At 48.3% G+C, this 15,379-nt stretch overlaps 1 protein-coding gene across 1 annotated transcript in view; it reads right to left on the bottom strand.

Moving 5' to 3' along the window:
- COL27A1 (collagen type XXVII alpha 1 chain) overlaps positions 1–15,379 on the bottom strand; it is a 1,169,012-nt gene that overhangs the window by 482,635 nt on the left and 670,998 nt on the right. The window contains exon 23 of the mRNA XM_069236924.1: positions 14,835–14,888. Coding sequence (XP_069093025.1) covers positions 14,835–14,888 — 54 coding nt within the window. The remainder of the gene's footprint in view (positions 1–14,834; positions 14,889–15,379) is intronic.

The raw sequence follows: 15,379 nt of genomic DNA, 5'->3' as shown, positions 1-15,379 counted from the left end.
TGACGACAAAGAGTATTACTAGAGAGCGACGACGCTGGGGTAAGCCACGTGGAACAAGTTTTGTGATTCTTTTGAGTTCTGGGAAGCTGCATAATTGAGGATGGTTGTAAATTCATCAAGATAGGCTCCTTGTTATTTTGCAACGGAGAGTGTGAAAAGACTGTGAAGTCCCTCAAGCCATGCAAAGCAGCATCATCATCCAGGCAAAGACTCGCCGTCCATGCAAAGCATCGTTGTCTAGACGATGCATCAGGGTGTAGGCAAAGTATGATGGTCCAGGTAAAGCATCGCCATCCAGGAAAAGCATCATCGTCTAGACGATGCATCAGGGTGTAGGCAAAGTATGATGGTCGGGTCCAGGCAAAGCATCATGGTCCAGGCAAAGACTCTCCATCCATGCAAAGCATCATCGTCTAGACGATGCATCAGGGTGTAGGCAAAGTATGATGGTCCAGGTAAAGAATCACGGTCCAGGCAAAGACTCGCCGTCCATGCAAAGCATCGTTGTCTAGACGATGCATCAGGGTGTAGGCAAAGTATGATGGTCCAGGTAAAGCATCGCCATCCAGGAAAAGCATCGACGTCCAGGAAAAGCATCGACGTCCAGGAAAAGCATCGACGTCCAGGCAAAGCATCATGTTCCAGGTAAAGCATCATCGTGTAGACAAAGCATCAGGGTGTAGGCAAAGTTTGATGGTTCAGACAAAGTATCATGGTCTAGGCAAACTATCACCATTCCGGGAAAGCATTGTCGTCAAGGCAAAGCATCATTGTCCAGGCAAAGCATTGTCGTCCAGGCAAAGCATCATCGTCCAGGCAAAGCATCATCGTCCAGGCAAAGCATCATCGTCCAGGCAAAGCACCATGGTCCAGGCAAAGCATTGCTGTCCAGGCAAAGCATCATGGTCCAGGCAAATCATCACTGTCCAAGCAAAGCATCACCGTCCATGCAAAGCATTGTGGTCCAGGCAAAGCATCATAGTCCAGACAAAGCACCGCCATCCAGGCAAAGCATTGTCATCCAGACAAAGCATTGTCGTCCAGACAAAGCATCGTCGTCCAGACAAAGCATCGTCGTCCAGACAAAGCATTGTCGTCCAGACAAAGCATCGTCATCCAGACAAAGTATCACAGTCCATGCAAAGCATCACTGTCCATGCAAAGCACCGTCATCCAGGCAAAGCATCACAGTGCAGGCAATGCATCATGGTCCAGGCAAAGCATCGCCATCCAGGCAAAGCATCACAGTGCAGGCAAAGCACGGCCATCCAGGCAAAGCATCATGGTCCAGGCTAAGAATCATGGTCTAGGAAAAAGCACCATGGTCAGGCAAAGCATTGCTGTCCATGCAAAGCATTGCTGTCCAGGCAAAGCATTGCTGTCCAGGAAAAGTATCGCTGTCCAAGCAAAGCATCGCCGTCCAAGCAAAGCATTGCCGTCCAGGCAAAGCATCGCCGTCCAGGCAAAGCAACGCCATCCAGGCAAAGCATCGTCGTCCAGACAAAGCATCACTGTCCATACAAAGCATCACCGTCCAACCAAAGCATCGTCATCCAGGCAAAGCATCACTGTGCAGGCACAGCATCATGATCCAGGCAAAGCATCACCGTCCAGGCAAAGCATATCTGTCTGGGCAAATCAATATGGCATCATGGTCCAGGCAAAGCATCACAATGCAGGCAAAGCACCCGATGGTCCAGGCAAAGCATCGCCATCCAGGCAAGCATTTGAAACATTGCGTTGCGGGCATGCAGCATCTTTACGCTGCATGCAGCGGCCTACTCTTGCACCACTGACAGCGCTGGACCCATCAGCATTTGTGAAATGCTTGTGAAATTGAAACTCAGGAGTCACCAGCTAGAACGCAAAGGACGTCGAGATTTCTTGATTGACTCTAAGCTTGCTTACTCTTCCAAAGGTGGAGTACTTTTCTAAAAAGTAAGAACAAAAGAAAGACCTTTTTCCCTCCAGAATACAGAATGCCCCCTATTAACCTAAGGAACTTTTTCCATCATCAGAGAGCTTCAAAGCGCTATTGCAAAGCTAAATTACGTCTTGGCTTCTCCTGAACTATGGGAGAAACTAGATTCTTCTCAGACAAACTTTCTACCATTAGGGAGCAGATAAGCTTTTAACTTCCCCAGGAGGTATCTCATCTTACTCGGTTAATTGAGAACAGTTGTGCTTCCGGGTGACGGTTGGACCATATCCCTGTAAAAAAAAAGGCAAAAACGTGCAGCTGCGCCGGCAAAAGACTCGTCTTGCTTTCCAGCTGTTCTGAAGGGGGGTCTGATTCCTCTGGCCTGGGAGAAAGCTGTGATAAAACATTTACTAAAAACAACTTTGCTGAACCCTCAGATCCTAATAACTTTAGACCCATTCTCTTTCCTCCCTCTTTGTCAAAGCAATTGGAGGAATGGGTGGGATTTTGTAGAAACCAAAGACAGCATCATAGAGATGCAAGCTGTATTCAGGGGCCCCAAGGGAAGGGGAGTCTACAGCCCAGCGAGTGACTCAATACTGAGAGCATTAAGGCCCTCATTATGGCTTCTGCGGTCTGTACTGTAGACCGCTGAAGTGCCGCCAACCACAATACCAGGGTGACGGTCATCCGACCACCATATCATGACTGCTGGCCAGAATGTGGGCGGAGAGACGTCAGCAGCCATACTGACGGTCGGGGGATCCGCTTGCACCACCTCGTCATCACAACACCGCCACGCCGATTACGAGTTGGTAATAGGCGTGGCGGTGTTGTGGTGACGGGGCGTTGGCGGCGGAGAAGGCTCCAAGGATCCCGTCCCCTCCCGGAAGACCACTGAGAAAAGGTACGGAAGGGGGGGTGATGAGTGCTGTGTGTGTGCATGGGGGTGTGCGTTTCTGTGATTGGAGGGGGTGGTGTGTGATTGTGAGTGTCTGTGTGAGTGCGTGAATGGATGCACAGGTGGGGGTGTGAGTGCGTGAATGGATGCAGGGGTGGGGTGTGAGTGTATGTGTTTGTCAGTATGAGTGTGTGAATGCGTGATTGCATGTGTGTGTGGTGTGTGCATGCTTGCATGCGGTGTGGGTCTCTATGGGCTTCAGGGGGGCCGTGGCTGTGCAGTGGGGCCCGGGGGAGTCGCATACTGGTGACAGGTATGTAAATTCCTGTTGCCAGTATCCTTCCCCCCAGGGATTTCCTGGCGGGGTTGCCGCTAGGAAATGCCTGGCAGAAAGGAGCCTCCAAATACCGTTGGCTGTCTTTGGTGGACTGCCGGGGCAAAGGTGGTCCACCTTCGCCCCGGCGGTCCGACCGCCCTGGCGGTACAGGCAGTGAACTGGCTGCTTTGCAGCCTGTTCACCACCGTGGTCATAATCTGGCGGTCCAGCACCGCCACGCCGTCGGCGGTGTTACCGCCACGCCGTCTGCAGTGTTACCGCCAGGGTGGCGGAGCTGGACTGTCAATGTCATAATTAGGGCCTAAGTGATTTCAAACATATTACTCACAACCAAGTGCTGCATGATCAAGTGTTAACGAAAACCGAGTAGAAGAAAATCCAAGAAAGGTCGTGGTCGGGTATCAACCTTGAGGCTGCTAGAAATATAGAACTTTAAAAAATATATATCCAAGGAGCAGGGACAGAGTTCAATTCGTTGGGGGAGGTGAATATTGGTTCTAAGGACAGCAAAGAAGGAAAGGACAAACTTAAAAGGAATGAAGTCCAGGATGACGAAGATGGCATTAGGGAACACATCATTCCTACAGTTGAAAGAAGCTTGTGGGCACATTCAGAGTGAAAGAGAAGTAGAACTTGAGGGAAAGAGTTAGTCCTCGTGAGGCTGGAGTTAATCTTAGCTGCAGCGGAAGAGCTAGGAATGAGCGTAGATCTCAGTGCTTGGTCCTCCTGTGAATATTATCAACGAGGGAAGTCACCTGAAGGCTATGGATTATCCGATGTGGATCAAGACTTCCCCACAGCACTTCATGAGGAACTGGGGAGATTGAAGGGATTCACAAACAGAATCATGCTTAAGGAGAATGCAGTTCCTCTTGGACAACACCTGCTACTGAATCATAGCTGCAAACTGGAGAAAATTCTCAAAGACTTGTGTGGAAAAGGGATCAAAGAACCTATAGAAAGTACTAAAAGGTTGTCAACAGTGGTGATTTATGTGACTAATTCCGGAGATTTAAGGTTATGTACTGACTTGAGATCTCCAAAAGAGGCTACATGTTTGGACGCGTTTGCTCTTCCTATCTTGCAGGACATATTTAGCTTCAATCTCCAGGGCAGCAATTTTCGATTATTAATTTAGCATGTGCTTACCATCAAACTGCACAGGATGAAGACTCTGGGTACGGAGCAATGTTTGTAACGCCTGAGAGGGCCTTACAAATTCAAGAGGACGCCTTTCCGACTAGGCATAACCGTCCGACAGAGCGCTTCACTAAGGCTCTAGATGGTCTGCAAGGAGCAAGACTATTCTAAGGTGATATATCGGTATCTGGGAAGGATAACATGGAGCATAATTCGAATTTGAGGGATATTTTCACAGAGTGTGTGAGTTTGTCAGTGAGGAGCAGTAAATGTAGGTTTGGAGAATACGAGCCAAAAAAGGACCATTTGGAGGCGATACTCAGGGTGCCAGAACAAGAATCGAAAGATAAACGTTTGTCCTTCTTTGGACTAATAGAGTTTTATTCAAGATTTATTTATACTATGCTACTAAGCGAGAGCCTAGTGCTTTACGAAGGATGAGAAAGGTGGCAGGTCTCTATGAGGTGTGTCCAAAGGAGTATACCCAGGAGTCTTCTCCATGCGGCCTACGTAATTAAGGGGCTGGCTTAGAATATGTAAACTAAAATTCCATGCTTCACGCAGCATCTATTTGGGTTCCCCTCTATGAGTTTCTTTCTATTCCATCCAGACATTTCTAAGAAAAACGGACATAGCCCTAAAACAATCAGACTTGTTGGCTTTGCCAGTGCTTGCTAGAAGTACCGATGAATCACAACCACAACTCTGTTGTGAATAACTGGAATCCAGAAAGTTTTGATTCTGAAAATGAGGCTAAGTTAAACATTACTAAGATCTGCGAGAGGGGTAGTGGTCTTCCTACTGTTCCTTTCGTGTTCTCCTTCTCGCCAGTTTCCTCCACCATCTTTCACTCGGTTCGACACTGTTAGAAATAGGGTTGGCAGTGGTTTGCACCCTGTGAAAGTAGGAACCCTCACTCTTATTAGGGTAAGGGAGCCATACACCTAAGATAACCCCTACCCACCGCCTTGGTAGCTTGGCTCAAGCAGTCAGGCTTATCTCAGACCCAATGTGTAAAGTATTTGTACACACACACACAGTAACTCAGTGGCAACACCACACAAGGACTCAAAACAAGATGAAAACGACAAAAATCCAACATACACAAGTAAAGATATAGGGGCATATTTATACTCCGTTTGCGCCGGAATTGCGTCGTTTTTTTTGACGCAATTTAGACGCAAAACTAACTCCATATTTATACTTTGGCGTTGGACGCGTCTAGCGGCAAAGTCCATGGAGTTTGCGTCATTTTTTTGCGTGGACACCTACTTTGCGTTAATGAGATGCAAGGTAGGCATTCACGTCTAAAAAATCGACTCCGAGGCATGTGCGTCGGATTTATACTCCCGGGTAAAATTCACGCCCGGGAGTGGGCGGGTCAAAAAAAATGACGTACGGCTGCTTTTGCGCCGTTTTTTAGCGCCTGCAAAAGGCAGGCGTTAAGGGACCTGTGGGCTCTGAAGGAGCCCAGAGGTGCCCTCCCATGCCCCCAGGGACCCCCCCCCGTCACCCTTGCCCACCCCAGGAGGACACCCAAGGCTGGAGGGACCCATCCCAGGGACATTAAGGTAAGTTCAGGTAAGTGTTTTTTTTTTTTTTTTGTGGCATAGGGGGTCTGATTTAGGCCCCCCTACATGCCACTATGCCCAATGAGCATGCCCAGGGGACAAAAGTCCCCTGGGCATGGCCATTGGGCAAGGGGGCATGACTCCTGTCTTTGCTAAGACAGGAGTCATTTCTATGGGGGTTGGGAGTGAAAAAAAATGGCGCAAATCGGGTTGAGGCGAAAAAATTGCCTCAACCTGACTTGCCCCATTTCTTGACGCCCAAGCCCCATATCCCCCTACGCCGGCGCTGCCTGGTGTACGTCGTTTTTTTCCACGCACACCAGGCAGCGCCGGCGGCTAACGCCGGCTAACGTCATCGATTAAATACGGCGCCCGCATGGCGCTTCAGAATGGCGTTAGCCGGCGCTAATTTTTTTGACGCAAAACTGCGTTAGCGCAGTTTTGCGTCAAAAAGTATAAATATGGCCCATAATTTTTCAAAGGTTTGAATGAGTCTTAATCCATAGGAACCTATGGTTGTAACTTTTTTGCAATAGTAACTGGGATGCATCAAAAACAAAGACGATGCGGGCCGCATGGGAGGTGAGGCGTCGAAATGCAAAGTGATGCATCGGTCCCTACTGCGCAGGGGAGTGATGCATTGATTCTTTCCTTGCAGGAGAGGCAATGCGTCGGTTCCTTACTGGCAGGGGAGGTGATGAATCGATTATTTTCTCGCAGGAAAGGAGATGCATTGATTTCCAGACACAAAGCCTTGGTTCCTTACTGTGGTGCGGGGAAAATGAGAAAATGACACCCACGGACGGCGCGCAGAAAATTCAGATGCACTGTATTGATGGAGCTGGGGGAAACAGGTGTTGCATCGATTCTCCAGCTGCTGTACAGGTGCTGCGTTGACTTTTCAGCTGCGGCGCACTGATGCATGGATTTTCTCCTTCAGGTCACCAGCTGAAACTTCCTAGGGCCCAGGGGCAGGAGTTGGCACCACATGGCAAGCCAAGACTCTCAGCAGAAGAGCCCCACCCCTGGTAGATGAAGTCTTTGATGTCTCTGAGGCTTCTTAACTGGAGGACAGCTCAGTTCAAGCCCTTGGAGAACCTTGGAAAGCAGGATGTAGAAAGCAAAGTCCAGTCCTTTCACTCCCAGGTCAGAAGCAGCAAGCAGCAGCCCAGCACAGCAAAGCAAAAGGCAGCCTACATGGCCCTGCTAGCCAAAATCATCAAACATCACGGGCTAAACATCGTCTCCTACACCGACGATACCCAACTGATCCTCACCCTGTCCTATGACCCTGTAAAGGCCAAGAGAAATTTCCACAATACAATGAGAGTAATCGCCGCCTGGATGGAAGCCAGCTGCTTCAAACTCAACTCAGCAAGAGGGAGATCCTTGTTATTGGCTCCACCCCTTACGCCTGGAAAGACTCCTGGTGGCTTACCGCACTGGCAAACGCCACCACTCCAACAGACCACGAAAGCAATCTGGGCATCATCCTGGACTCTTCTCTATTCATGACCAGCTAAGTCAACACCTACTTGTTGTCTTGCTTCCACACCCTCCGTCTCCTTTGAAAGATCTTCAAGCGGATCCCCTCCATCACGAGGAAGACATTCACCCATGCACTTGTCACTAGCAAATTGGACTTTGACAATGCACTCTATGCTGGCATTACTAAGAAACTGCAATCACAACTACAAAGAATGCAGCAGCTCGACTCATCCTGGACATCCATTGACACAGCCACATATGTTCCCACCTCAGAGACCTACACTGGCTCCCAGTCAACAAGCGCATCTACACCTACAAGGCACCATACATACCAAGCACCCAACATAGGACTGGCATAGCTCAACCCCTACCTCGCTTTCTACGTACGCAACAGACATCTCCGCTCCTCCCAGCTCACCCTAGCAGCTGTTCCCAAGATCTAGAAAAGCACAGCAGGAGGAAGGTCCGTCTTCTACCTAGCAGCCTGGACATGGAACCCACTACCCCTCAAGCTCAGGCAGATCACATCATTGAAGTGGTTTAAGAAGGACCTCAAGACCTGGAAAAGTACAGCAGGAGGAAGATCCTTCTCCTACCTCGCAGCCCGTACATGAAACCCGCTACCTCTCAAGCTCATACAGAAGCATCACTGAAGCACCTCAAGACCTGGAAAAGTACAGCATGAGGAAGACGGTGAATGAGAAGTAGTTTGCACTGTTGGGGATGAAGTTGTAAGTGTTGGTGAAAAAGGTTATAAGCTATTAACGGAAAGTAAATGTTTTTTAATGGAAAGGTCATGAGGAGGGACAAAATTGTGCCTCCAATGGGGTTCTGCAATTCAGTAGTTAAATTGTGTCTTGAAGAACATTGCAGAATTTCGAGTCCTACTGTAAGTGGCAAGAGCTGCGAATGGTACGGAATATAACTATAGAAAGGGTAACTGGATTCTTGAAGAATGTCTTCTGTAGGGAAGGGTTACCTGAAGAAGTCATCTCAGACAATGGTGCACAGTTGACATGGGAGAGAAAGCAAATATTAAGATGTAGTGGCATCAATTATTTTCAGGTGGTGTTATATCACCCCAAGGCTAATGGTCAAGTTGAATGCTTTAGTAGAGTTATGAAAGAGTCCATTCAACTGTCCATGAGGTCTGGTATATGTTAGAGGAAACTATTATATGCTTTTATATTGTGTCACAGGTTATGCCTGCTGTTGTCATGGTAAAACTCCCTTTGAGTTGCTGAGGGGGCAGAAACTTCTACCAGATCGGTTCCTTGGTGGTTGAAAGTAGACAGAAGAAGGGTAGGTGTAGGTGTACGGATCTGGAGCCAAAGAAGAAAGCTCATGAAGGACTGCATTCAATGTGGGTAGAATAAGGGTAGATCCGCTTTGACTAATGTATCTATCAGACAATATGTTAGAGTTAGAAACCTGATTTTATTGAAAAGGGTGATCTTGTTGGTCTGACTCACCTAGAGTAGTGGAAGTAATGTTAGAAGATGGTAAAGTGTGGAATTTATAGAGTTTCAGTTTGCAGGAGGATGAATCCTGGCAGCAGAATCAGAAAGCGTGAGGAAAATGAGAGTGAAGGTGTTTTCTAGGATGAGGGAAAGATGGTGCTCAGCCTCAAGGTCTTACAGGTCATGTTGCAAATTGTTTTGATTCCTGTGTTGGTTCTGCTGATAACATTGGTAATCCTTCTGATGCACAGGTGCTGGCATCTCCTAATTCTTAGTTCTTGGTGCCAGGAAATCTGCATAGTACACTGGCAGAGAACCTGGTTCACTGTGTTCAGGGGCCCAGCAGACATAGGAGCAAGTTCCCAGGTGGAGTATGTGTGTGTGTGTACGTGCATGTGTGAAGGAAGATGTGTCTTATTGCCTCCGTACGTGTGTGTGTGTGTGGAATGGTTGAGGATGATGTAGGCGTGAGGGGGCACCTACTGAATATGGAATGATGACAAAGCTAGGATGCGCTCTGAGTGTCAATAGTCAGTTGGATGTGGGATTGGTGCTGGAGGCAGGTGGACGCATTGCTCTCCATTTTGTGGAATAAAGTCCTATACAAGCACCCACGCATCCTGCCTCTCACGATTCATATCTCTTGAAATAAACAATAACTCAATTTGACCCTTCAGCTTATGTATCATTAAAGAGATAAAGAGTAGAAATTCTGGAGTTTACCATTACTGTGTCCAGCCGGGAGAAACTGGCAGAGCCTTTGGTGTGAACAGAAACTCAGCCCTGCTCATCGCCAGGATACCCTCCTCCAGGATAGTGCGTGTACATATCTGTATAACATAACAAATTACCTTGCCTTTGGGGCTTAGATGGCAACTCGTGCGCCTCAGATGTCAGCACAGATGAAGTCTGTGTCCTCAAATGAAGTCTTGGTTCCTCAGAGAGAGTCTTTTGTGTTTTATTGGAGTGTTGAGCATCTCAGATAGAGTCTTGTGTGCCTATGTTCAAGAACTGACTACTTCAAAGGAAGGGTGTGTCCCTCAGACTGAATCCGTTGTCGCTCATATCGGGCGATGTGTGTCTTAAATGTAGCGTCAGGGTATCTCAGGTGGAGCCTGTATATACAGACAGAATATGAAACCCTCTGATAAAGTCTAGATTCCTTGGGTAGGTCCTTCTTTGGCATCTCTTTCTGGTGGATACTTTATTTAATCAGATTCCTCCCATCCCTCCCATCTCCTCATTCCTTGGAATGGCTTTTTTTAAAAATATCTAAAAAGTTCCCAATTTAAAGATATGCACACTGGTACTTCTGACTGTGTTGTGCTCCATGTCCGAATGGCATGGAACAATCAAGAAAGAAACTGATGTCGCCGCACAGGGGTGTCACTCATATGCAGCTTCACTCCGGCACTTCCAGCTATGCATGAAGTGCACACAGAGCTGTATGATGTCCTCTAGCGGTGCATGGGAGCACTGCTATAAAAAGTTCTAGATCCAGTCTGGTGCCTCAGAATATTCTAAAGATGAGAAATCTGCAGTTACAAGTATCCACCGGAAATATGTCTACAGCTCTTTAATGAAGCACCCAATCCTGAGTGGCCGAGCCTATTCACAGTAAGGGCACAATACTCATGTCTGTCTTGAGGAGAGAAAGACCACAAAGGGGGTCATTCTGACCAGTCAACGACCGCAGAAGCACCGCCAACAGGCTGGCGGTGCTCCCAAGGGCATTCTGACCGCGGCGGTATGGCCGCGGTCAGAAACGGAAAACCGGCGGTTTCCCGCCGGTTTTCCGCTGCCCTGAGGAATCCTCCATGGCGGCGCAGCTTGCTGCGCCGCCATGGGGATTCCGACCCCCTCACTGCCATCCTGTTCCTGGCGGTTTTGACCGCCAGGAACAGGATGGCAGTGAGGGGTGTCGTGGGGCCCCTGGGAGCCCCTGAAGTGCCCATGCCAATGGCATGGGCACTGCAGGGGCCCCCGTAAGAGGGCCCCAAAAAGATTTTCAGTGTCTGCCATGCAGACACTGAAAATCGCGACGGGTGCAACTGCACCCGTCGCACCCTTCCCACTCCGCCGGCTCCATTCGGAGCCGGCTTCCTCGTGGGAAGGGGTTTCCTGCTGGGCTAGCGGGCGGCCTTCTGGCGGTCGCCCGCCAGCCCAGCGGGAAACACAGAATAACAGCGGCGGTCTTCTGACCGCGTAGCGGTATTCTGTTGGGGGAACTTTGGCGGGCGGCCTCCGCCGCCCGCCAAAGTTGTAATCACCCCCAAAGTCCGGACAAATGACTGTTATGTCTGACATCTCTTTATGCCACTGATGACTCTTGACGATCAGTGCGCCAGATGAGGATAGATGTATTCATGGCTCCATGGCTACAGAGGTCTGTGTCGAACGAAGTTTGAAGCATATTCCAACCAGCAGGTTGTCCAGAAACTTTAAACGTTGATAATCCCATTCAAGGTAGGATAGTTCTCCAATACTGATTCAATGGAGCTAAAGGCTGCACTGTAAAGATCCCACATGGAGTCTGGCAGTGACCACTGTCTCAAAGATACTGCCCGATCTCCTGCAGTACAAAGTGCTTCGAGATAAAGGTGATATGGTGCAGTACATGTGAGGAGTATGAGGGGATTAAGTGGGAATCAAAAAGGAAAACTGCTGCAAGAATCAAACTGGCTGAATAGGGCATGGTAATTCACCTAGTACAGGTATCTGCAGCACTAAATGCAATGTTTGGGAGAAGGAAATGGTGATAGGTGAGGTACGGTGACCTCATTCAGCATAAAATAATGGGTTTGAATGCCACCCAGAACAATTTCCAGTGGTTACACTATTTGTAATCATTCTTCACATCTTTTTTTATTGTTTTGTCCTACATTTTACACCCCTATATTGTGTTTTATTTAGCTGCAAACTCATTAGGAGGCCAGATCCCTGGTTTTATCTTTAGATTTCCAAGTGAAACCTTTGAGTCCAAGGATTAATTTGTTTACAGTTCCTTTGTAAATTGAGTTTAAATTTCAGGAATTAGTTCAATTTACTATGCACAAAAAGAATCTTGACTTGAAACAGCAAACCTGTGAGATTCCGTTGGCTTGCACCGATCGATCAAGAAGTTTTTCTTCTCCAGGAGCTTTTCCAGGACATTGTCGAATGAAGCTGGGAGCAGTTACCCATGTTATGCAGGCCAGGATTAAGTTAAATTAAGTATTTACACTTTTACCACAGTTTTCTCTGGGTTTGCAAAGAAAAAACCTGAGTAAAAGCACAGTTTGCGTTCAACGTGAAATAAGCTGTGAGTTTTAAAGATACACTGGGCTAAAATAAATGTGTGCACTCATCCCCTGCTGCCAGCCACAAGTATGCATAAGCCAGTTAAAGGAAGTACGTGATGGTTTTGTGAGATCTAATCCTGATGTATTCAACATTGAACTTGATTATCTTAAATATTATGTGCATGACATGAACCTGAAGGTCTCTACTGGTCTCAGCTACAGTCTAGAAGATGCAGGTGAATACACAGGAGGCAGTCAAGATCAAACTGTATAGACTGTGTGCAGCAGATGGAAAACAGAGTGGCTGGCCCCAGTGGTGGTGGTGTGGAATGCAATTGGAGATGTTCAGTTGTGTGTGGACCTCAAAGCATTGAAGAGGTAGACAAATGCTTATACGTTTCCACTACTTAACATTATAGACATTATGCTATGATGGATAAGGGCTAGGTTCTTTGCTATGCTAGATTTAGCATCTGCACAGAATCAGATTAAATTGAACCTGGATTCCCAGGAACTCATGGCTATCAGAACACCTACAGGTGCATTAAATTCCAAAGGATGCTTTCCAGATTACGTTCAGCAGCCTCTGTTTTGGTTAGGGTTATGGATGCACTGGGGGCGGCTTAGGTGGTGTACAATGTTTTCAGGACAATCTTCTTATCTACAGCACATCTTAGTGAGAACATAACAACACAGTTCCTGAAGTCCTTGGGAGAGTAATGAAAGTAGGGATAATGTTGAAGGTGTTGTGGAGTATGTTCCTGGGCCAGCAATAATGCAGCAGGTTGTTTACTGAGACTTGTGACTTGGTCTGTGGTGATGGGGGAGGATTCTGAGGAAGATACTTGGGTTAAGGCTAGTGTTTGTGTCATCACCCAGAGGATGCCGTATTAGAAGATAAATGCGGAAAATAAGCAGAGTTGGATGAGTATTTTGTCTCAATGTGTGACGTGTATTAGGCAAAGGCAACTAGAGAGGATGGCAGAGGAGAGGGTGCGACCCTTCTTGATTGTGAGGGGCGAAATGGGAGAAATAGGTTGTCTTTTGTTCTGAGTAACAAAGCAGGTCACACCTTAGGCCCTATAAGGGTGCATCATCAATCTAGCCCATGAGGGACATTTAGATGTCAAACAAACAAGAGAATAAAGGGTGATTTCTGGCAGCCAGAGGATGGACGACAGATGTGCTGGTTGGTGGCCTACAAGAGTTAAGGGAACTACTTATCCGAAAGATAGGAGTCTGACTCACATAGGAAACTTACAGTTTCTTTTAAGTTTACATTTTTGAGAAACAGCAGCTTGTGAATATCTAAAAGGAGTTAAGATGCTCATAAGTGCAGTTTGTGAAAAAGGCCCCAGGTTTCTTACTGGCACTTCTTTCCATCAATGTCTTGTGCTGTTTTAGTATGTCTTGTGGTCTCTTCAATAATATTTCTTGCAATGTTCATTGTGGGTGGGAAGGTTCTTGAGTGTTTGTTTACAGTGTAAGAGTGGTTTCCTCCAAGCCTGCTTCACCCGTCTTTGTGTTGATGATTGCAGTCTTCTACAACATCTTCCTGGGAAGATTCTGGAGATGACAGATGGGCTGTGGTGAGATGTAAAGGACCCCTCTCTATGCTCCCCAGGCTCTCCGTCTGTTCACAGGACTGCTTCTCCAAGTCCTGAGTGTGGATGCAAAACCTACCCAGGTCAACATGGTGACCTGGTGGTACTGTATGTGCTTGGGTGGGAATGGTGCCCTGGTGGTACTGTATGTGCTTGGGTGGGAATGGTGCCCTGGTGGTACTGTATGTGCTTGGGTGGGAATGGCATCCTGGTGGTACTGTATGTGCTTGGGTGGGAATGGTGCCCTGGTGGTACTGTATGTGCTTGGGTGGGAATGGTGCCCTGGTGGTACTGTATGTGCTTGGGTGGGAATGGTGCCCTGGTGGTACTGTATGTGCTTGGGTGGGAATGGCATCCTGGTGGTACTGTATGTGCTCAGATGGTAACAGTGCTCTGGTGGTAATGTAGATGTTCAGGTGCTAACGGTGCCCTGGTGGTACTGTAGGTGCTCAGGTGGTAACGTGCCCTGGTGGTACTGTATGTGCTTGGGTGGGAATAGTGCTTGGTGGCCCTGTATGTGCTCAGGTGGTAACGATGCTCTGGTGGTTCTGTAGGTGCTCCGGGGTAACGATGCCCTGGTGGCCCTGTATTTGCTCAAGTGGTAACAGTGTTCTGGTGGTAATGTAGATGTTCAGTTGGTAACAGTGCCCTGGTGGTTCTGTAGGTGCTCAAGTGGTAACGGCGCCCTGGTGGTACTGTATGTGCTTGGATGGTAATGGTGTCCTGGTGGTACTATATGTGTCTGGGTGGTAATGATGCCCAGTGCTACTGTAGGCACTCGGTGGTATTTCCTCTGTCTCTGAGTGGTGTTTGTACTCAGAGGCCCCTCAGAGCTCCGGGGCTGTCACAGAAGCTGCAGGACACTGAGTCCTGCCTCATCTCCTGAACATTAACCTCTGGGGTGGACTTCAGCGGTAGATGACGTCACACATCGAGGTCCAAACGCAATCAAAAGTTTAAACATGTTGACACCTTCATTCTTTTACAGTTTAGCCTTCCTCTGTCCCACCTCAAGGCAGAGTGACACCCCAGCACTGCCTGTCAGTGGGAACCCACCAACCCTGGACCCTGATACCAACCCCACTACATGCAGCTCCACGCCCACTAACAAGGGCACTGGTTCCCTCTTACCTTTGGGCCGACAGGACCGACCATCCCAGGGAATCCTTTTCTACCAGGTGATCCCTGAAAAGAAACACAGAGAGGGATGTAAGGCAATGGGTATGATCCCTGAGGAATTGGAGGTGTACGCAGGGTCTCCAGGGAATGGGAGGTGTGTGCAGGGTCACTGGGGAATGGGAGGAGTGTGCAGGGTCAACGTGGAATGGGAGGTGTGGCAGGGTCTCCGGGAAATGGGAGGTGTACGAAGGGTCACTGGGGAATGGGAGGTGTACGCAGGGTCACTGGGGAATGGGAGGTGTGTTCAGGGCCTCCGCGGAATGGGAGGTGTTCACAGGGTCAATGGGGAATGGGAGGTGTACACATGGTCTCTGGGGAATGAAAGGTGCGTGCATGGTCACTGGAGAATAGAAGGTGTGTACGTGGTCACTGGGGAATGGGAGGTGTTCGCAGAGTCTATGGGGAATGGGAGGTGTACGCATGGTCACTGGGGAATGGGAGGTGTACGCAGGGTCTCTGGGGAATGGGAGGTGTATGCTTGGTCTCTGGGGAAAGGG

This window comes from Pleurodeles waltl, chromosome 6 (assembly GCF_031143425.1).
Source record: "Pleurodeles waltl isolate 20211129_DDA chromosome 6, aPleWal1.hap1.20221129, whole genome shotgun sequence".
NCBI classification, from domain to species: domain Eukaryota; kingdom Metazoa; phylum Chordata; class Amphibia; order Caudata; family Salamandridae; genus Pleurodeles; species Pleurodeles waltl.
The sequence above is the reverse complement of the archived record's forward strand: the minus strand, read 5'-3'. Positions and strand labels throughout refer to the sequence as shown.